General features: G+C 38.7%; 1 protein-coding gene across 1 annotated transcript in view; it reads left to right on the forward strand.

Annotated features, from left to right (window-relative positions):
- The window catches only part of CNTNAP4 (contactin associated protein family member 4), a 263,864-nt gene extending 253,078 nt beyond the window's left edge, over nucleotides 1-10,786 (forward strand). Inside the window, exon 25 of the mRNA XM_023637349.2 lies at nucleotides 10,263-10,786. Coding sequence (XP_023493117.2) covers nucleotides 10,263-10,431 — 169 coding nt within the window. The 3' untranslated portion in view covers nucleotides 10,432-10,786. The remainder of the gene's footprint in view (nucleotides 1-10,262) is intronic.
- Nucleotides 10,787-24,341: the final 13,555 nt, after the last annotated feature.

Here is a 24,341-nt window from a genome sequence, read left to right on the forward strand (position 1 = left end):
TTATGGATAGGCACAGAGTATCATATGATCGAATCAGCTGGATTTTTCTTAAAGAAAGTAAAGTATCGATATTGATATTTAATCACAAATAGTTAACTTCTGTATATTTCTAGGAGAAAAATACCTAATGGAGCGAGAATAAATAACCATATTTTCCCTTGTGGAACATCTTTCTCTCTACACTTTAATAGTTTTAAGTGCAGCTCAGGTCAATTTAAGTGATTTCTCTTCCCTTCTCCTCTATTTTAAGAGGAAACCTGTCACTTATCCTATGACTTGGCTGTTTTAAATAGTCCACATTGCTACTGTGAAAGATAAACAAAGCCAGACACTAGTTAAAATAGTAAGGACAGATTTTAATTCGTAATGACTCTTGCAGTAGGGGACAGAATCCAGCGTGAACTGAGCTCCAGTTGGATTTGTACACAGGTGACTGGGCATTTTAAAGGGAGGGAGAGGGAGGAGGGAGGGGTGGATGGGGGCCCAGCAGAGTCAGTGAAGTGAAAAATTACAAAGGGTTAGTCAGTGGAAATGCCATTAGCCTGGCTGTGTCTGCTCCCTGGCAATTATCAAAGTTAGCATTCTATCCTCCTATCCTCAAGTGTTGGCAGGAACCAACAGTAAATTATTTTGGCAGCCTTCAGTCTTTGCAGGCAGGCACTGTAAGGGGGCCTAGGGCCATCTTAGGGATGTTAGGAACTATCTCAGTGTTAGTTCAAGTCTTTATAGGACAAGGTTGAGGCCTAGTTGAGAAGAGGGCTCAGAGAAGCCTGGGTAGAGTTTGGTCAGGGAGAGAGTCTTTGTCGCTAGGTCCTCTGACTCTTTGTCCTTTGGTTGGTGCTAATTGTTTTGCTGTAATTGACACAAAAATATAATTATGATTTTATTCTACAGACATTAGAGCTCTGAAGTTTCTGAACCTGTTTTAAGAACATCTTTTTGGACACAAAGGTTTTTATCTCATCTGCACACGGTCTGGCTGTGACCTGTGAGCATGTGTCCAACACAAAGAGAGCTCCCTAGTCACGCCTCCTGTCTGCTCTCCCCACTCCACCTGCAGTCACCCACAGCCCACCAATATCTTCAGAGTGTTTGAGAGGGTACCGTGCATCCTGTGAACCTGAATTTTTAAGGGACCAGAATTTTTCCTCTAGATGTTTTAAGACGTATTTATGTAAAGTGCCAGGTGTTGGTATTGGTTGGTGTTTTATGTATGTATAGATCTATCTATCTGTATTTGTATATGTATGTGTGTTTGTATATATGTATATATATTTGTATACATGCATATATATGCCTGTGTAGTTTATGTACTCTGTGTGTGTATGCTTGTGTGTGTTTTATGTGCAGTGTGGGTGTGTGTGTTTTCTTTTACAGTTACTTGTCTGAATTATAAAAGACACTTTTAAAATGTACTTTGTTGGAAACTCACAAAGATAGATTATTTTCCAAGTGAGATGGTTAAAGGGAACATTGTAAATACCCTTGTAGACTCATTTGGCCTAAGTTTTCAAAGTGTCTCTCTCTTCCAAATTAGCTTTATCTATTTAACAACACATACTCCAAAGCCTTTTCATCATGGCCTCCTGGAAGATGCCTCTTATAAATCCTAATGCTGCACGTAACCTTCAGTGTTACCTGAATTAATGCACTAAAGGATATGTAACTTGACATAGACTAAATGTTGTATGTGTTAATATCTATTGTTATGCATTTCACCTCAATCCAAACAATTGACTCCTCAGTAATATATAGGTAGTAATTCCTATGTGTTATTTAATGTAAATAAGAGAACATTCATTATACTAATATTTGTTGAACACAAATTAAAGCACAATAGCTTAACAGCTACAATTAAAGCATAAATTCCAGACGTCTCGGAAGTGCTTTCCAAATTGCTTTGCAAGACAGGATAGGGATGTGGGCGAATGCTGGAGGTGTCTGTGACTTTGACCAACATTCTCTATTATTAGATGCAGTAGTTCTCAAAATTTAGTGAAAATTAAGTCATTTCAGCTGCGTATGCCCAGACTCCAAGTCAAGTGATTCTGATTAAGTACGCGAGAGGAATTTCCGTTTTTAATCAACATCTCGGTGCTGGTGGTAGACTGAACCAGCTGGTAGCTTGAGAGCTGTTCTTAGGATTTTCTTGTTGTCTAGAGGAGGTGAATGGGGAAGGCAGCGGGAAATAGAACTGCGTGTGTGTATAAGAAGCAGTAGCCTGTGCAGGGAGCAGACCCGGCGACTTCCAGGAGGTCGTGAAGCAAAATCACTGTGGGGAAGCTTGGTGAGTGTCTGAATTCGCCTTCTCAGTAAGCCAGAAACAACCCAAGCTTTGCATTTGGCCTCATCTCTTCAGTGTTGCCTTTATTGACAAGTAAGTCATCTCTGTATTGATTTTAGGAAAAGGAATAAAACTTCAAGTGTGTGTTTTCAAAATGAGTACCCACCCTGCAATGGTGACATCTCGCCTAAGAAAAAGCTAAAACATGAATGCCTAAGTTTTTTTTTTAGTCAATGGCAATTTTCAACTTAATTTTTCTTGAATACAACTGACTAGATTTATTCATTCTTGCCTTGCGATGTGGACAGAAACCATGGGTTCATAGGATTTGTCTGTGATTTAAATGAGTTTTTTGTGCACTATTTTTTTCACTCTCCCATTTCTATTTATTTTCAAACTTGAGTAAAAGATAATATGGTGTTCAGCTTCACTTCAAGCATAATGTAACTCCTTTGAAGTTTATGAGTGAATGCCTCATGTGCTGAGTAGGCTAACGTTCAATCCAGTTGAGCATCTTCTGAGCTGTAAAATGATTCAGAATTCCCTAGTCTCTGGAAATTAAATACAAGTAGCGGTAATGTGAGTGTAAACAATGATTTCCATTTGGGGATATGAACATGATCTCCAAGTGGTGTAGTAGCAAAATATTTATTTTTTCGTTGTAATTAAGAAGGTAAAGTCCAATTTCCAACTATGTTTTCCAAGGTTATTTGGAAAATTGGAACTCTTGATAATATAAATTAGAATTTACTGGGCTTCTGACTTGAATTGTGGCAAATCTATATACTTGTTAGCCTGCCAATACAAGGTGTGCTACCCCCCCAAAAAAACTGCCCCAAATTTAGAATTTAAAATGCTGTTGCAGGAGCTGGCCTCACGGTGCAGTGGTTTAGTTCACATGTTCCACTTAGGCGGCCCAGGTTCGCTGGTTCGCATCCTGAGTGCTGACCTACGCACCACTTGTCCAGCCATGCTGTGGTAGGCGTCCCACATGAAATATAGAGGAAGATGGGCACGGATGTTAGCTCAGGGCCAGTGTTCCTCAGCAAAAAGAGGAGGATTGGCAGCAGATGTAAGCTCAGGGCTGATCTTCCTCAAAAAAAAAAAAAAAAAAAAGTAAATAAAATGCTGTTGTAAAGAAATATGTTGAGATATAAATAAATACACATTGAAGCTAATGATAACTTATTTCAAAAAGTTGGACACCTATTTCAAAAGGAGGGAAGCAATATTGAGTATACTCAGAATTTATCAAAGTGGTCTGTTCATTAGAATCACATAGGAATCTCTTTTGTGGTAATTATTATTTTTATCACTTGTAATACTAAAACCAAGCATCTTAAAGGCAGAAGATAATTAGATTTTAGACCAATTAGTTTTTAATTGCTTTAGGTCTATCGTGATGGAAGTATCCAGTGAGTGTATTTTAAATGGGAAACTGGATATTGAAAGAGGTGAGCATGGAGATGGAAGAAGGGAGTTAATTTGCATAAGCCTTATGGTTAAAGCTGTAGGAGAGTCTGAGATAACCAGCAGATAAAAACAGAAATAGAACAGCTGGGGAATCATTTATTCATCTGTTTGTTTGCTTTGCCTATTGTGAGTTTTTTCCCCGAAAACCACTGTTTGTGAAGTTCAGATGAAAAAATGAACAAAAAAACTTTAAATATATGAAAAGCAAATAGTAGGTATCCAGAGAAATCTGAAGGGCAGGTTACCTAGAGCTGTCATTGTCAATCTTAACCTGCGCTCCGATCACCAGGGAGCTTGTTAAAGCTGTTTCTGATTCAGATGGTCTGGAGTTTACCCTGAGAGTCTGCATTTCTAACAAGCTTCCAGGGACACCGGTGTTGCTGGTTCATGGACCGCACTTTGAATAGTGAGGTTTTAAACAGTGTGTACACGCCCATGTGGCTGTATTTTGGACAACCAGTTGAAGAGGGAACACAAAGAAATAGAGAATTATGTCAACACTCCACAGATGTAGAGAGAGTTTTGTTGAAATAAATCCTTCATAAAACTCCATATCCTTTCTCCCATGAGGCTTTGCACAGAGAGAAGAGAGCTGATTAGCATCCAGGTCTTGAAATCCTGCGGTCCTAAAATCAGTTGATGCTGCTCAGTGGAGAAGCAGATGTGTGGAAACAGAGTCGATAAAGTAGAATCTGAGGGGAAAGAAGATTTAAACTAAATGTGTTGAAATGTTTGGATTAAAAATCCGTGGGATTTCTAGATCTTGGATGTTCCTGGGTGGAACGAATTTAGGAGTGGGCATGTATTGTATCATTTCACATAACGAGAAGCTTCCACTGTAGCCTATTTGTTTGGTCTTGCCATACATCTTCTCTGTTTTGGAGACAACACAGTGAGTTTCCTCAGAAAATTGCGTGTTATGATTTAAGCAGGTGTAAAAGTCTTGAGATTTTATGACACGTAGACACTTATATTTTTTAACTATGCTTACATTTTTTCTGCCCAAACCAAACCCATCTTGATTATAGAGCTTCAGCCTCCCTCAACTGTGGTCATAAGTTTATGTCAATCATTACTGGATGTCTTTACAAATGTTTATTCTTTCCTCTTAAAAATGTGAAATGTGAAAATTTCAAAGGTAAAAATGCATATTTTTAGAAATCATTTCTCTGGAGTAAAACAGATCAAACAATGTCTTAACATGAAGCGACCTTCGTCCCTATGATCTAAAACTGTGGCAAAAATCCCTGCCATTTGTATAATATTTCCCATCTGGGTATGACCAGTCCTTAAGTGAATGTTGGGGTTTTTTCTATGACCTTCCAAAGTTTGGCCATGTATAAGATTCAGGTATACTTGGCTTCACATATCTGAAATAATTATTTAACTTAGGACTTATAAGCTAACAGTTGGTTAGCTAAGAAATACTAAATGACAGTAGTGTTGGGTGATATATGAGTATATTTGCTGATAAATTTGTGCAATACATTTATACTTGTAAAGTCTGATAAAGTAGTCACCATGTCTTACAACCAAAGAGGAACTGGTGCTTTTCCACCAGGGTCCTTCACAATGGTGCTTTCTCATATCTTTGCACGTTCCTGGGTGAGTCCCATTCCGATCCTGAACTCCTGGACACAGGGTCTTGGACACCTTCTATATTTTCTCCATGCTTGGCCATCACCCTATACTGTATTTTATCCCTCTTTTTTGTGTGTGTGCGTGAGGAAGATTGGCCCTGAACTAACATCTATGGCCAGTCTTGCCCTTTTTTGCCTGAGGAAGATTGTCCCTAAGCTAACATCTGTGCCAATCATCCTGTATTTTTTGTGTGTGGGATGGCACCTCAGCATGGCTTGATGATGGGCGAGTATGTCCACAACCCGCATCTGAACCTGCGAACCTTGGGTCACTGAAGAGGAGTGTGCAAACTTAACCACTAGGCCACCGGGCTGGCCCTATCCCCCTCTTTTAAAAGGGGATATGACTCTATGACTTCCATAGGATACTTCTTTGCCAACTCTATATTCTTGTGCCTCACTTTTCCACACAAATTTGTTATCTGGGGGTTCCTGATTTGTGCTGTGTTCTGTATCTATTTTCAGGATCTTTTTGGCCAACTGCCCCTAAGACTATGTCTTGAATCCTTTTATCTTCTATGGCAGTGATTCTCAAACTTTGGGGGATCTTTTAGAAATCCCACAGACCAGTCCCCATGGCCTAGTGGTTAAGTTCCGTGCACTCTGCTTCAGCGGCCTGGGTTCAGGTCTCAGGCTTGAACATATACCACTCGTCTGCCAGTGGCCATGCTGTAGTGGCAACTCATGTGCAAAATAGAGGAAGATTGGCAACAGATTTTAGCTCAGGGCGAATCTTCCTCAGCAAACAAACAAACAAAGCCCCACAAAGTTTAGGCTGCACTCTAGATCAATCAAATCAGAAGCCCTGGGGTGGTACCCATGCATTGATATTTTTTAAAATTCTCTAAGATATTCCAACATGTAGCCAAGTATGACAGCCCATATTTTAAGGACTCTTCCCCATTACATGCTCTTGGCATCAGTGTTCTTGCTAGCCACATTCACTGTGCTCTGAGGAAGCCCTTGGACTATAGGCAGGGCTGACCACACTGGCTTTTTTGCATGGTGGCCACTCTGAGCATCCAGCCTGCAAACCAGTTTGACTCCACAATGGCCATTACAATTTCTCCCAACCCTTGACCTCTGCAGATTGATCTGTCTCTTCTCATATTTTTTTTCAAAGTCATTATCTTAACCTCAGACAGAAGCTCCAAGTTGTCCGTTGAAATAGTTATGCTTAGGGAATATTTGGAAGGCTGTGCTACGAAGATAATAAAACTGATGTCTCTGGTCTTCCATTTTTCTTCAAAACCTTTTCCTTTTGCCAAAAACAATCTGCCAAACTTAGGGCCATATTTTGCAACCAAAGGTAGTAGGAACATCCAAGAGAAAAGCAAACCAACAAACCAACTGTAACTAATTCTCTGCCCACTAGAGTAAATGAAATTAGGAACATTTTGTGAGGCTTTTATTTGAATTTACTTTTTTTCTATTTGTGTTTAAAAGAGAAAAAAAATAGGCAATTCAGTTCTTATGTAATGCACCTTAGTTCAAATCATTTCTTTGGAAGTTTTGCCGTGCCTCCCCTTATTGCTCATTGAAAATCCACCTATTGCACTGAAATGGGAGTGTCTGACTCTAATGCTGGACTTTGACCTCCTGTGTCTGACTTGTCTTTGTATCTCCAATGTTTGGCCCCAGAGGAAAATCTCAGTAAATGCTTGCCAGGTGCATTTCTACTAACCCTAAATTCGGTTAGAGATTTGCCTCTTCATTCCAATTTTTTGCAGTAATTAGTGGATATCACAGACTAGACATTTGCTAGAAGATTAGAGAGTCACAGAGACTTTTGCATTCTTGGCTGTGTTGCTGTGCGCCAACCACTAGGTCTCTGGCAAGAACAACACAATATATGATCGATGCTGAATAAATGTGTTTGACCAAAAGCCAAGAAGAACACAAAAGGAGGAAGTGAACTGGGATGCCACTTGTGGCTGTAATTTCAGCTGGACCCTGAGGATGGATGGGATTTTGACAGGAAGAAAGTATTGGAAAGGAAGAGACAGAGTCACGAGTGCATGTGGAGGTGCCGGGGGAGAGGGGTGTGGAGTCACTTCCCTTTCATTATGTGCAGATGTGGAGAAATTGGATAAATGAAAAGGGAGATTAAAATTGTACAATTTCAGTCATTTCCTCAGCAGTCATCTCTCAGAAGGTTGGTTCTATAGCTGCTGGCAGGTGGCCAACTTGCTAAGTCCTCTTAAATTGACAGAGAAGCCAGATAAATATCCACTCTTGGCAGCACTTCCCTGACAGATGGTCTGGCATTCATGGTGTAATCCAAGACAACAATGGCAGAGCTAAAAACTCTCTAGCCTAGCATCTCCTAGTTACTGCCTGCAATATGTAACTCGGATTTCAATGTGCTAGCAGTTACTGTGGTGGAAACAAGGGAGATGAAACCATATATAATAACCAAGAAATTGCATCCACAACTAAGAGGGTGAATGTCTCTGATGGGGGTACATAAAAAGCTGCCTTTCAGGCATAAAGTGCAAAAATATAAGAGAGTAAGCATTTTTTTTTCTCAAAATGAATGCCAGTAATACTCTTATGACCCCACATGAAATGAAAAATAAATGAGATTCTAAGAAAATTTCATTCAGTAGCTTTTCAAGTCTTTTGGTCAGTAAGTTGAGTTTTAGAGCCAAGAAAAAATTTCAGACAACTTGTAAATGTCCTTGATGGCTGTAGCAATTGTTTGCACTGCTGTTTTTGGATACTCACCATGCCATGTACAAAGACACAGGACAATGTGGTGTAGGAATGACAGTGTGATCCAGGGCAAATAGGGAGTGGAAGAAGATGGGGCGCCATCGCGTAAGCTGGGTCTGTGGCCGTGTCATCACCTCTCAGTTTCATGTGCCATTTCTCTTAACGAGATCTCTCCTTTCATAATCTAACTTTTATTTTGGAGAATTTACTGTGATTTACCAAAAGCCACTTATTTCTATTTCCTATAGAATGACTTAGCAACTTAAAAACAAAACAATGAGATAATCTTGGGAACATCAGCTAGAATTATAGAGATATTGACAGGATGTAAATAAGTGTCTTGTAGTAATGAAGCTATTAATGGAGGTCTAAGATAGTAGCGTTGATGCCTAAAGTAAGATCTTGAGGAGGAAAGTATAGGACTTCATCAAAAATAGAGTAGACTAAGGAAAAGGAATTATTGATGCTTCCAAGTCCTTTAGAGTCATGAAGACATCTATTACCACAGTTGCCAATATTGTCAGTAGAAACTGTTTGAAACTTGTAGCCCCAGAATAATTACAATCTTGTAGTTACTGTTTGAAAGGAGGCCGTGATCAATGGTGGAATCTCATAACTTTATTTCAGTTTTAGCTGAGAAGTTAATTATACCTGTTTTCCCCATAGGTCTAATTATTTGTTTCTAAAATGTTGCTTTAAATTGATATTTTTGTTTCTAATATCTATTCATGAGAATTCAAATTTAAAAAATGATACATTTCTGTGTGTCCCTGCAATAGATTTACGCCTAAGAAGAAAATCTATGCTGGTTCTCAGTTGCTGAATTAAATAATGTGAAGTCACTTAGGAAGGGACCTTATCCTAAAGAGAAAATGGATCCTGCGGTGAGGACTCCAAACTCTGTTTGTTCCCGATTATTACACAATCCATATTATTGCGGGAGGAAAGAAGGATCTGTTGTGGGAGGAGTACTTCTTTCAATGATTGAACAAAAATGTATTGATCTCTGAACCCATGCCAGGCTTTGTTTCAGGTAGTGGAGATACGATACCGAACACATACAGCGAAAAGTTCCTGACTTCCCTGACCTTACAATTAACTAATAATAAATAAATATCTGTCTTAGGTAATGTCGATGCCCTACAACTACAGCCCACCACCAGCACACCTTTAGTTAAATAAAGCTGGATTTATTACTCATTGCAACAAAGGACAGCATACTCTTTGGGGAAACAGGGGGTCTCAATAACAATGTGTTCGAAAGGACTTTCAGAATTTGAGTTTGTGTTAGATAATTTGGGGGGGGGGGGTGTTGAGAAAACAGGGCTTTGCTCTGGATTGGCTGCTATCTGGAAATGGAAGTAATTGAAGTTTGGGATTTTTCTGGCTTTTCCAGTGCTTTCTGTCTGTACTTAGGCACAACTATAAAGTAGCATTTTTTTTATCGCATTTTATCATGGTCACGAGGTGGCCTTGTCTGGGGGGTGGGGTTCTGTGAAATTGTTTATATTGAGCAGCCCCTGGAAGTCAGGGGCTGCTTTTGTTGTTCTCACTCATGATAGAAACTATGAAATAAAAAACAGTGTGAGGATATGGGAGTGGCAGTGCTATTTTGGATAGAGTGGCCAGAGAAGGCTTCCCTGAAGAGGTGATGTTTGAACTAAGGTCTGAGTGAAATAAGACAGCGTGCCATGTAGATACATGTGGGAAGACCATTCCAGGCAGTGGAACAGCACCTCCAGAGAACTGAGGCAGGAATGTGTTTGGTGTGGTCAACCAAGTTCTAGTTGTAGTCGTAGCCATTGTCATTATGATTATAGCTGTTGTGCTCATTGTTATAGCAGCTATGGTGGGGACAATGGAGGTCATAGAAGAATTAAGGCTAACTACTAATAAAAACGCAGCTACCATGTATTGAGTATCTATTTTGAACTCATGTAATTTTTCTCACTTATTATCACTTAATCCTCAATGACTTGACATGTTACATCAGTGAAAGTAAAGTACAGGATGGTACCTAGAATATACTCAAATTTATGTCAAAAGAGCACAAATGTGTGTGAGTTATCTATTGCTGTGTAGTAAATCATCCCCAAACGTAGCAGCTTAAAACAATGAACAGTTGTTGTCTTGTTGTTTCTGGGGGTCAGGAACACAGGCACAGATTCTCTGCTGCGGGGTCTCTCACAAGCCTGCAGTCAAGATACCAACCAGAGCTGGGGGCTCAGCGGAAGGCTCCACCGGAGATGGATCTGCTTCCAAGCTCAAGCTCCTTTACCCGCTTGTCGTGAGGCTTCATCTCAAGGACTGTTGGGTTGAGGGCCCTAGTTCCTCACGAGCCGTTGGCTGTAGACTGCCCTCAGTTACCTGCCATGTGGCTTTTCTTTTGTTATGCTTCATCAAAGCTAGCAAGAGGCAGGGTCCGCTAGCAAAACCCAAGTGACAATCTTTTGTAACCTAATCACAGAAGTGGCATCTTCTCAAAGTTAATGAATCTGTTGGAAGCAAGATAGTCAAGTGGTGGGGATTACCAAAGGTTTTGAATACCAAAAGATGGGATTATTTGTGACCATCTTAGAGGCTACCTACCTCAATGTGTATGTGTGTCCTATTGTATGCCTGTAATAAGTCCAAAGGATAAAAAATAAAATAGTTGCTTGAATGCGAGTAGAAAGGGGAGAGATAGATGACTGTTTATTCAAGTTTCTTTTATTCCCTTTGGACATGTAAAGCCTGGGTTTGAGATACCAGCTGGGCCTTCAATTGGTGATATCCGAGAATGAGTCTGAGGACACAGCAGTCCCCCCATTATCCGCAGTTTTGTTTTCAGTTACCCACGATCAACAATGGTCTGAAGATAAGGTACAGTAAGATATTTTCAGAGAGAGAGACCACATTCACGTAACTTTTATTGCACTATACTTTTATTGTTCTATTTTACTATTTGTTATTGTTATTTTCCTACTGTGCCTAGTTTATAAATTAATCTTTATCACAGGTATGTATGTATAGGAAACAGCATGGTAGATATAAGGTATTACCCACAGGTTTAGGCATCCACTGGGGTTCTCTGAATATATCCCCCGTGGATTAGAGGGGACTACTCTATATGAATTTGGAGTTCAGAGAGAATCTGGAACTGGATATAATATTTGGAGTCATGAATCAGGAGATGATATTTGAAGCCATGATCCCGGTTCAGATCACGCGGGAAGGAGGCTTGAGAGAAAAGAGAAGAGGTCTCAGGTTTGAGTCTGGGGGTGCTTTCTTTTGTTCCTTTTAAGAACATATGTTGGTAAGCCACAAAATTGCCTACTAAAAATGTTTCTTGTAAACAAAAATGTTTAAAAGCACAAAATACTCAAAAGATGGAAAATGGTAAAAAAAAAAAAAAAATTTAAGACAATGGTACTGTGATTAATTTGAATTTGGTTTACCACTCAAGAGTCCACAGGTTCAAATATTATCCAGATTGACAATTGAGGGTAAAAATTCAAGATTCAAGAGTTCAGAAAATAGGGAAGTGAGTGGAGAAAAGCAAGGAATTAGAGCCAAAATGGCTGATATGCTTGGTGTAATTCTCCACCTTGAAAAACCCATGGGCCCTATTTATCTTCAGCCCATGGCTATGTCTCCTGTCCAGTATGACCCTCTCAGATCTGAAGTTATTCAGCTCCTGTTTCTTCCACTTGCTCCCAGAGCAGGTTATTTTCTAGAATTTCTTTCTTTGAGATACAGTTATTTTTATTTCCATAAATGCGTAGTCATGAATGGTACCTGACCAAGAACACACAGAATACAAGTATCAACTGTGTCTGAAGGAAAAAAGAAAAGTTTGAGTAATAAACTAAAACATCCCTGAACTTCATCTATTCCACTGCCAAATTGAGGATTTGGAGTAAATTACCTTAAGAATCACTTGAACCTTTAAGATTTCTGATACTCCTTTCCTGAAATGATATTATTGCCTCCTCATAACTACTGCTATGTGACTACAATTGTATATTTTACAGAAGAATTTACGCTAAGTATATAATTAGAAGGAACAGTGACAATACATCCATGGCCCGTTTTGGAGAATAAATCTATCTTGGCATTTTTCTACTCTCTGAACTTGGTTCTTAACAAACATAACATGATAGAGTTAATGTACAGTATCTCCTAATTATAAGCACTGCATGAGAATTGAAACGTTCACGTAAGCAGAATAGCTGAAAAATCAATATGTTCTCTGTGGTTCTAAATGTCAAAGTTTATGGCAGGGTTAATTTGGTTATAATAAAGTGATCATAAATGGTGAAATTTGCTAAATACTATACTCTAACATGGGGAAAAAAATCCCTAGAGGAAGGGTTGCTAGTGCTGGTGCTAAAATAAAGCATGTCAATTAAAGGTGATGAGCGATGGGAAGCACCAGGCTCAGATGAAGTTCTGAAGCCATTGAAATCTCTTTGGTACCCACCCTGCATCCCAGTCTCTCTCCCCCCATCTCCTCTGCATTGATCCCAGGAATTCCTCTCCACTAGAATTAAATACTAACCACTGCTGAGGCTGAGGCAAGCCCCTGTGTGCACAACACTCGCCCATAAACAGCACACCGGTGGCCCCCCTCAGCGCCCTCCGCACCCCCATCCCCAAATTCCCACACACATCCTTCACGCGGTCCCCCTCGTGAATACCCCTCCCCTGTGCCTCTCTCCTGCATTCATATGTACCCTGTAAGTGCCTCCCCTACACGCGCCCTTTACCCCCAGAAATACACATCACCACCCAGGGACACCTACACAACATGCACTCACACGTACATTCACTAACAGACACACACATCTGCACCCACACCTGCTCCCAACATGCACGTCTAGACTCCACTTGGCCACTCACATTAACACATGTGAACACACACATCTGTACATACATGCATACACACTCATGCACACATACGCGTGCACTTGAAGATTTAATATGCTTCTTAGGAAAGTTTGCTTAATCCAAAACTACATATTTCATGAAATCAGAAGAATTGTGAGTAATGTGGCTTACACAACTAGAGCCTTTGCTTTTACCCATTTTAGATGTTAGGCTAAAGCGGTGTGTACTATATATCCCACATATTCAATAAAACTAAGCTGCTCCGGTATGCATTTAAATTAGCTTTTCAGTTTCACATAAAAATAAGAGCTGTGAAACTACCTTGTCAGCAGTGGTTTTATAGAATCCTCTGTCCAGGTGAAAGTTAATGCTCCTTGAGTTGACATACGGAGCTAATTTGATGGATGTATGTTCAAATGAAATATGTCGCAATGATTCAAAGGCTGGGTAACGCTGATATACTAGCTGGTTGGACGGTAATTTTTTTATATAAATTAAATTATTTTTATGATGTAAGTCCTTAGGGACCAGCACCGGGAAAACTTGGAAATTGAGACAATAAAGATAATGTTTATTTCAAAAGACAAATAGTACTGTCAGTTTGACTTGTATTTACTAAAATTAACATGATAATATTAGATACACCTATAATTTTTTGGTTACATCTATGTTAATATGGGAAGCACAGATTTATTTTGTCATGGAAACGTTGTATTTAGGTGTTTCGTGAGCAATGCTTATCCGGTGCTCTTGGTACCATGTTTACTACAATTTGCATAAAGCAGAAGTTATTCTATCACAGGTATTCTTCCTAAAGACTTTACCACTTGAAAATTGGAATTTGTTGAGAGGTAGCAACTCCTTCACAGACCATGAGCACACAATAATAGATGAAATGGAATGCGTTTTAGTCTTTAGAGATTTCTGTGGGGTATTAGAAATAAAAGACTACTACTACTACACTGAAAGACACAATGTCAGGAGACATTTTACTAAACTCTCACAATATATTTATGGCTATGATGAAGAAAATTAAACTGGATTATAGCTGGGTTAATTGAAATCGTATAGCCTTTCCTTTAGTTCTGATTGTCAGCAACTAACAACAACAGGATGAGTCGGACCTGTAATTTACACCAGTAGAAGTCAGATATTTTCATGTCATATTGTAGTTGTTATAGATATCTCAAGATATAGTTTATATTCATCTCTAGAAACTAGTTATTAGTGTGCCATGAAAGCTTGTTAGTTAATGTAATAAACATACATTTTTATATAATATTTTGTTGTCTATATATCAATATTGTTCTGGGATGAAGTTCACAAACTTTACTGGACTGCCAAGGAGGTCTGTTGATGCAACGTAGTCAAGAACCCACACTCTAAATGAATTCCTGAAGACTTTGCCATTGATTCAGTTGTTTTTAACAGCAAACAGCTTGATTAAAATGTAGAAATTAAATTTATCAAAACAATGTAGGAAGTTACTTGTGAAGAGTCAAAAATTGTATTTCAGAGAGCAGAAGATCAATGGAGATAGAAATAAATATTCTGTGCATATAAACCACCAATAAAGATTTATACTAATTAAGTATAAGTAAGGCTTAAAAGCATCCATCTTCGAGAAGACTTAGGTGTTTCCATTAACTAAATTGTCCCAACTTAGTCTTAAATCATTATTTTATAGGGTGGCAAAAGTTAGACGAACAAGTGTTTGAAAATGAGTTGGAAGAAAAAGAGAGAGCTTAAATATCAGAGTGGAATCTTAAACCATACCATGTATCACATACATGACCAGTTTTAGCCTAATTGGCATGCAGTCACTATGTAGAAAACACAAAGAAATGTAATCTTTAGGGGCATGTTATTTAACTCATATAGTGTTAAATTGATACGTAATTTTTTTTCTATTGATATTGACTTTAGAAAAATAAAGGGTATTAACTGACCCAAAAAAGCATATCCCATGATCAGATTATCATTAAACACAGCCAAGATTCCTCCACATTTATAGGGAGGTGACGCGTGTGTGTGTGTTAGTCATATAAAATTGAAGCAGAAAATGTTTGCTATTCCAAATGATTTTAAATTGTTATACTTGTATTCATAATAAATAAATATCTTTCATTAGTGTGTGATCCTCATCTGGTTATGACTTCTTGTAGGTTTTAAATATTGTATACTCAAAATGTTAATAAAGTCCATTTTTTTGAGAAAATTTCAAAGAAGCAATGTAATGAATCTTTGCATCATCTATTACACATCTGCTTTTGGAAATTAATTGTCTTTAAGCACTTAATATATTTGGGAAGCAATTTGTCTATTAATAGCATTATGAGATTTTAATATAAATTCAATTTATACGAATTGTGCTCACTGTCAATTGCTACTGGATTAAAAGTGTGATTTGAATGGGGATTAAATATTTCACAGTTATATAAATTGTGAAGATAATGTTTTCCCTGCCATGATAATTTCTGCCTGTTACCTAGTTTTTTTCTTAAAGTTTTTATTTTTATTAAAAATTTCTCTGTAAATAACTATAATCGTTGATACCTTTGACTATCCTTAAGACTGTTAGAACAGTTAGTGATAGCTGTGTTATTTAAACTATCAAAAAAAATGCGTTAGATTCATCCAGCTATGTCAACCCCCAAGTAGCTTGAAGATGTGTAATCCTGTTGGGTGTCTGTACTCTGCTGAATTAACTAGATGTGGACTGTGATGGTCATAGCAATACAATATGAGAGAGAATTGGGCTGTATGCATAGTGTGATGGAGAAGGACCAAGACATACAAGAGGCAGAAGCCATGCTTGTAAGTTTTGCTTTTAAAAAATGTAGACCAAAACACGTCAAATCTTCCCAAAATTTTCCCTGATAAACTAACTCCTCACTTCTCACTACCCCTTTACTCTATATCCATACTCTGTTTTGTGTACTACTTAAAACTGCAAGCTTTCTTAATGATTTTATTCTCTTATGCTTTCTCTTCAATAGAATTCTAAAGTCCCATAGGGATGAATTGTGTCTCTGTTATGCTTCTGTTTCTCTCATGGACAAAATGGAGGCCCCACATTGCATGGTGGGATCTGTTAATAATGAGAAGGCATGAGTGGATTGGTGAAAGAGCAGAAACTGTGGACTGTTTGGGGACAAAATCTTCATACACATTCTCAGACTCTCACTAATGCCTTCTTCTTTCTCTCTTTCTTGGTTGTCATTCTCACCCATGCCGGCCTTTGAAAATAAGTGTGAGAGGTGGGCTTCTATGTGGCTGTCAGGGGATCTGGAGGACATTAGTTTTCCAAAAGGGGAAACCAATCAACAGGAAATGGGAGGCAAGAAGGAGCCAAATAGACAAATTGCCACTGTCTTCCCTTCTCCAAGATGAGATTCCCCTTTGCAACACTTTTGGAGAATTATCCAGAGCTGAATGAACATTCCTGGGATCTGCTGTATCATTCTGTGGATCAGGGTGAGGCAATAGCCATGTCATTGCAGAGCACCTTCCTTGGCCTCACTTTCTTTTCTCCTCCTTTCCTCGACTCTGATCTCACATTACCCAAATAACATTTGAGTACCTAAATCCTTTCCTGAGACTGTTTTCTAAAGTTCCTGGACTAAGAAAATTTGTGCTTGAATATTTTTAAAATACACAGCCTCAGGATGGGTTTTAAGATTTGCAGTGGTCATCTGAATGAAAGTGATAGTGACCATACGGCTGGCCATTAAGTAGGGTGGTCGTAATCCCTAGTATGCCGTGGCTGGGCTGACTTGGAAGGAGGTACTAGCTCATGACACTACCCTAGAAGACTAAGGAATTCTTGCTATACTTCAGGATAATGGAAGAGAATGGTTTTTGACAGAACTTACAGAAAGATATGACAATCTCGGGGAGGTCAACTGCCAATTTAAGACATGTTCTGAAAGCCAGGGGGCCTCAAATGTGGCTCCGAGGGGTACTCTCCTGCCACCTCACAGAACAACATGCTGAAAATCAGGCTCTGATTATAAGAGAGCAAAGCTGCAAACAAAACTAAATGTAGATTTCCTTTGTCAAAGTCAGGGCCCTGGTAGGAAAAAAAATGTACTCCCTCAGACTTGCTTGGGGATATACAGGTGGATAAACACAAGACATTTGTATCTTCGGAATTCCCTGAGTCCCTCCTTGCCAAAGGAGATTAGCTTCCCCTTGCCTGGAGACCATGTGAAGACCTTACTGAAAGCGGGTGCCTTGCAGGATGAAGCTTTTTCTGCCCTCACTGCCCCTCATTGCCTCTGAGTCAATAACCAGGGTCAGTTCTCGATCATGAAGTACCAGCCCTGCTCCTGGGGGAAAAAAGCCAACACAGCAAAGTGGATGCAGGATCTTCCTAATGTATATCAACCAGAACTGGGGGTGCATGGAGAGGAGTGAATTTTTAAGGATTTTAGACAGATAGTATGTATTGTGTGTGTGTGGGGTCAACATAAGACTGAATTTGACAGAATTCGTTGACATGAACACACTCCCATAAGTCAAGAGTTAACATTTTAGTAAAAACATGCAGCTGATCCTAATAGTTTTCTTTGATGGCACCATGGAGCTTAATCAAATAATAGTCTTCCAAATAAATGAAATGAAAATATCTTTACATAGTGAAGAAGCAATTAGAAAATTCAGGGAGGTGGGAGCGTTCAAATGATTTATGATGTACAGCCATGCTTCGCTTAACAATGTCAATGTTCGGCAATTTCATCATCATGTGAACATCATAGAGTGTACTTACACAAACCTAGATGGTACAGCCTGCTTCAATGTTCGGCAATTTCATCATCATGTGAACATCATAGAGTGTACTTACACAAACCTAGATGGTACAGCCTGCTACACACCTAGGCTTTATGGTACTAATCTTAGGGGACCACCATTGTTTACAAGGTCCGTCATTGACCAGAACGTCGTTATGTGGCTTGTAACTGTGTAGTCTGTCCCTACAATCTGATATAATTGACCTGCCCCGCTCTAAGAAACTCCTTCTTTGAATGATTTGAGAAAAGGATGCAAGAAAAAGAGGGCCAACCAATTTCTTCCAAAATGCAAATAGTAATGGTATAGTAGATACACCAAATAATCTCTCAAAGATTTCTCTCTTTTTGAAAATATATTTTGCACTTGCAAGGTTGAAAATTCTGAGTTCTGCAGTGACATCACCTGGAGGTGGGCTGTGAAAGATAGAAGGTTGAGACTGAGATTGACCTATAAGCCAATTAGCAATTATTGGCCAATGTATTAAAAATTGAAAAACAAGTTATAAAATTAGAATATGTAAGTAATTTTCTTGAAATGAGTTCCTGACTGAGTCATTATATCTGACTTCCAGTATTGGTTCTGTCATTAAAAAATTAGGTGATTTGTGGCAAATTGTTTCACTCAACTTATTTGTAAAATGAGTTAAAATTAAACTATTTTGAAACTTTTTTGATAGATGTTATATAGCATCACATTTATGAACTATGATTCATGTTGAAGTTATTTGTGTGGGTTGAAAATGTCACTGACAGTCACTAGTAAATCAGGTTTTAAGGAGCACATCACAGAACCAAAATGGTTTCTGAGATCCCCGAGGAGAGCTAAGATCATGTGGTTCTCTGAGTAAATTTACAAAATCAGCTTTTAAAATGTGTTTTGAAATACTAGCTCTATGGATTGAGTCATTGAGTGCTTTTATCAGCAAATGTGAGTTATTCCTCAAGGACAGCTTGCTACCTTTTGTGCTATCATTAATCTACTAAAGATAGATGCTATCAAAGTCTACTGCTTACGCTAAAGTGGAAAAGACCACATATGTTATTAAATAATCTTTCCATAAAATAATTGCTGTTGAATTTAAACAACCAGCACATAAATTATGTAATACACTGGGGTACAGTGCTCCCTCACAGTTTTAGACAGCCCAGTACATATTGGCCAGGTATGTAGGCCTACTTTACACAGCTATAGATCAGAATAGTTAAGAATATTTCTGTCATCAGCTAAAATGAAGTTCATATTATTTCTAAGAATAGGGATACAGTTATTATGCATCTCTGCATGGAGTGATCACTTAGTTCTTGAGTCTTACATTTATATTTATAAATACAATCATAATAATTAAACTTATACTGGTGTTGACAGAATTTGTCAAGAAAAACATTTCCAGAACTACATTCGTTAACGTAATTTATTTCATTGGTTCATATTCCATAGAGTGATGTGAAATTATTTCATTTTTTCTTTTTAATTATATCTTCCTGAAAGTATTTTCATTAAGACCTTTTCTGTGTAGTTATACAACAAATTTGATTAATATTGGAAAATTTTTATCTATATCAATCTTACTGATTACTGTTACTGGCCTTGTGAATTTCTTTATGGCGGCTATGTAATCCAACTCAAGTTACACAGGGCCAAATTTTGCAGTTATATCATTTTTCCTAATTTCCAACTTTGTGACGGCCACTACACTCTACCTCTATGTGCCATTTAGCCAATTATCCACTCTCCCATGATTTTGGGTTGGAATATGCTGATGAAGACAAGCACAAGTTTGTAGTGAGACCTTGTTACATTAGCGGGATTTTTAACATCCCAGCTATTACTCTTCTCTCCTAATAATGGTGCTGCCTTTCTGTGGCAGTAACGCTGCAGCGTTCATGTAAGCCAACAATATTGCCTGAAGTCTCTCTTATCAGAGGCCAGGTAGCCATGATGTAGGCAGTTGTTGGGGTCAGAAAGAACAGAATGGAATTAGGGAAACTTCTTTTTCTAAAACTGCTAATTTCCTTTCTAACATTTGATCTGTTTTTAATCTGGCTAAAATTGTACTAAGGCTCTATCAATAACTTATACCATTATTTCTCAAAAAATATGGTTATAAATGGACAAGATAAAATTAACTTATTTTTGAAGCAATCTATTTGTTGCTTAAACTTGCCTCTAACAAAATTTTATTATTATTAGGTGGTATTAAAATTAGAATGTAAAGAGGTCTGGGTGACCAACCAAGCTGAGTTTTGCCACAGAATGAAAGACAATACCTTTGTGGTCACAAGGATTCTCATTCATTCATTCAACCATTTATTCAAAATGGATGTACTCATACCATGGATACAGTAATCTGCAAGGTGGATATGTCTCTTGCCTTCATGGGTCTTACAATTTAAGGGAGACAAGCAATAGTGTGATAAGAACTAGGATTCAGGAAGTCCAGACACCCTGGAATATTTAACCCAGGATTGGGAAATTGCCCCATGGAGGATGTGATCCCAATTAGAGACAGAAAGGGAACATAGACTGGTCTACATCCTGGCTTAGAGCCTTCCCCTCCCAGACAATTCGAACAGAGCTCTGTGGGTTCATCATTCTCTCAGGTTTGGCCAAAAATCACTGAACCACAGATACCTATCTGACCTAAAATTCCAAAGAAATGATTTATCATGGGGATCCAAATTTCTAATAAACAGATCATTCGCTGTTCACTCTCAGGGGCATCTTTTTCCTGCCACTGAGCTCAGTGCTAAATCCAATTTTTAATTAGTCTGGCAATAGAATCACTTTTGCTGGAAAGTTCAACAAAGTCATGGTGAATTCTGAAATATCATCCAGGACTCAGATGACAGAGTGCATCATTTATATAAATGCCTGCACGTCTTTCATTTCTTTCCCCTCCTCTGGTTAGTTCAGGACATATTTTGTCATACTTTAATTTACAAGCAGCCTAACACCTTTCTCTGTTTACACAGCCTTCCTTCTTACATGTTATGATGCACTGAGAGGCCCTTCAACCATACTCCATTTGAGCATTAGCGCATCTCAATTGTACCACTAGAGATCATGAACATTGGAGGATGCACAAACAAAAACTGGATTCAAATCTTTGTTCTGGCATACATTCACTGTGTGACATCATTATAAATTATAATCTGATTTAAATGGGTAATAATTACAACCATAAATGGTGCTTGACAGGAATGATTTTGAAAAGCAAATGAAAAGCTTAAAGATCAATGCCTGGCATAGGGTAGATAGAGCAGCATTTGGTACCTATGATTACTGTCATTGCTATGCCCCGTCCTCTCCTATTCTTACTTCTACTGGCACTGTTAATTTTCTCATTCACAATGTGCTCAGTTTTTACATGTTAGGATCTTAATGGGAAACCTGGTTTCCAACTTGTAGGGGAACCTTACATCTAATGTACATATTGTTTATGGATGGGAGTTTGCTGGTAAAAGCAAGAAGTAAATATCAGTAAAAGTAAATGGAAGATTTTGGAAAAGAATGATAAAGGTCTAAAATATGGTAGGCTACAGGAAACAAAAAAAAATGAAATTGAGAGAAAATATCATTTTCAGGAAGCCTAGATTGTAGGTGATAAGATAATAAATAAAATGAGAATTAAATGAAGGAAGAAGCAGCAGTGTTTTATTCAAGTAATTGTTGCACTTATTTAGTACACTTTTTTTGTCTAAGAATATCTTTCAGGGAGTAACTCTGCTTTAAGTACATTTAAAATTTGCTCTTTGAGGTGGGGTATGTTGGTAGACAGATTCTCAGAGAGAGAGAGAGAAAAGAAGAAAAGATAGAAAAAAGAAGAAACCCAGCCCTTATTTGTAGCTTTTGCCAATTTCCATGGTGTAAGTACTTCCACCATGATCCTTTTCAAGATACTTGAGGTCAGTGAAGGAAGAGTTGAAAAGAAATTCACAGAACTGACTTTCTTGTGAGCTGGTACCAGCTGGCTCCAGCACACCTCTGCTTTTAAATTGTCTTTAAAAGTGAATGCCTATAGCATTGTATTTTTAACAATGACCACAAAATGAGCCTTAATCCCCATGTTAGGAGTCTAAGTGGACTCAATACATATTGTGTTACTGTCTCTTTATGGGCCTTAAGGCTGCCTTTTAGGGGTTGCTCATTTCCTCCTGAGTTCCATGGCTTCAATTACAGTTAATTGTGGCCATAAAAACTATTAATCATTTGGCAAAGGCTACTTCTATACGTGGGGAAATCAAGAAAAATAGATTAACACATTAGGCAGGTAATAATGGCTTTTCCATTATAAAAATTTTATTAGAAATAGCAAAACATAGCATATAACTATCAACTCATTATTTATATTAACATTAAGCAAATTTTAAAAGAATGTAAGCAGAGAGATCCAATTCAGCTCCTACTAAGCTGAATTAGTAGTGAATTAGAATACCATCTGATTATAAATGTTGCTATTATTTCTCCTAAATCTAACATTTTTTTTCCCTTAATCTCTTTAAAGAGATTTCTTTTCCTTCTTTGGTGCTTTGGGTATCGGAAAACCAAGGCCATGACAGTTCTCTCTCTCTTTTTTCTTTTTTTACTACTGTAAATGTCCTCAATGCCTATTCTAAACAGGTCTCTGGGAAGGCCTAAGGATCTGTGGGAATATGGGACCCAGCCGAAGGGGAAAGTGGATGCAAGTGGATGCTGAAACGTCTATGCACAAAGCTCTCATCAGGCAAATAAAAGTTGTCCCTTTCGTCTGCCATCAAGGCAGTGGTGACAAGGGTGGGCCTCCCTAGCTTGCTCAGTAAGCATGCTTCCTACCATAAGGCACAGAAGAACTGGAGCAGGGACAACTAGGTGTTTTACTCCACCAGTGTATCGAGTTGCTTCCCTAAAGGGGCTCTAAGGAGCATCGACTAGGTTCACCAAGAGGTATTTTTTGAAGAAATTCTAGCATAGAAGTGTTACTGGCTCTTAGTTAATATCAGCCTTGATATTGGTTCCCCTACAGTGAACCTGGCATGTATGGAGTTAAAACTAAGAACCCCACCATCCTAGTTCCCTGGATCTTTAGTTACACTCATGTGTAAATGTCTGTTTCTTTAACATCTGACTCCCTGAGCTTTACAACCAAGAAGAAGTTACAAATTGTTAAAGTCCAGATGGCCTCAAACTGGGCTTCCACTAAAGTTGTAGCTAATCCTAGGACCTTGAAGTTTTTTCACAGAGAAACTAATGTCCAGAGAATATCAAGAAACTGAAGCTTCCCAGGCCCAACTCCTTGGCTTCCTGACGTCAGAGTCTACCTTCCACCATGGAGATCCGCAGCCAAGGACGCTCATCTGAGCAATCCTCTGTCTCCTCTGCTGGAAGCAGTCCCAGACACAGGCCGATGGGAAAATGCAGACCAAGAAGTCCACGGTCCCCCTCCCCTACCTAAAACCCCAAATAAAAACCCCTACCCATTTCTTAATGGGGAGCAAGCAACTTTGGGGGCACAAGTCCTTACTTTGCTCCCTCTGCCTGGCAAGGTAAAGCTTTCCTTTTTCTCCCAAGACTCTGTTCTCGTTATTTGGATTGACGTTGAGATCAGAGACCGAACTTTCAGGAACAGAAATGTGCCTTCTCTCATGGAGATTCTAGTTAACTGCCCTTGGGAGCTGGTATTGACAGGTCAGTAGAAAGTTATTGGTTCTACCAAAACCCAAGCACTTTTGGGGTAAATATGGGACGCTGAGTCCCCAGAGAATTTGTGCCATGAGAGGCCTTGGGAGCTGTTGCAGCAAGGCCAGTGTGAAATAAATGCAGGGAGCTCGCGCTGAGGACGTGAACCATGAGCTGCTTTTGGGGGCACAGAAGATCCCTAGGAGGGAGTTCACTGTTCCCCAGACACCTCGAGGAACAATCTTAGCGTTACTGTCCTCTTTGTAAAGGGCACCAGCTCTCATCTGATCTTTAAGATCCAAAGGGAACAGGGAAAGTATTGACTTTTTTTTCTTTCATCATGCTCTTTCTTAAGCTTAGACAAAAACTGTTTAAACTTAGGAATCCTGGGGGTTCTGGTGCCTGAAATCTTATTGCAGAGGCTCAGCTCATTCAGTCAGACAGGGGGAATGACTAAGGTGCTTGTGCCCAGCATGTCGGAATTAGTTAGTGCTTAATACTCTAGTGAGCGTTCAGCCTTCTCTAGGGGTGAAGTTTAAACATTAAAGAGCCCTTTAAAAAAGAATGCTTACACATAACATGTTTGGAAAGAATAATTGTCACTTCTATTGCACGCTTACTTCCAGGTGCTTTGTTTAGGAATCAGCACGCACTGTGATCCCGTTCAGCCCTCACAATCACAGTGAGACTGGGACCTTCAATTTTGTTATTTTTTATTATTATGTCCAAAGTGAAGGTGGGAAAACTCAGTTTTAGAGGGAATATGTATCGTACTCAAGGATTTACAGCTAGGAATTGACTTGAATGCAATTATTTGAGACACCTAAGCGGCTAATGTTTTGCTACATCTGGTACTGAACACATATGTGTGTCAGAAGTTTAAGGAAATTACCAAGTGGATTACTCAGAGC

This window comes from Equus caballus, chromosome 3 (genome assembly GCF_041296265.1).
Source record: "Equus caballus isolate H_3958 breed thoroughbred chromosome 3, TB-T2T, whole genome shotgun sequence".
NCBI classification, from domain to species: domain Eukaryota; kingdom Metazoa; phylum Chordata; class Mammalia; order Perissodactyla; family Equidae; genus Equus; species Equus caballus.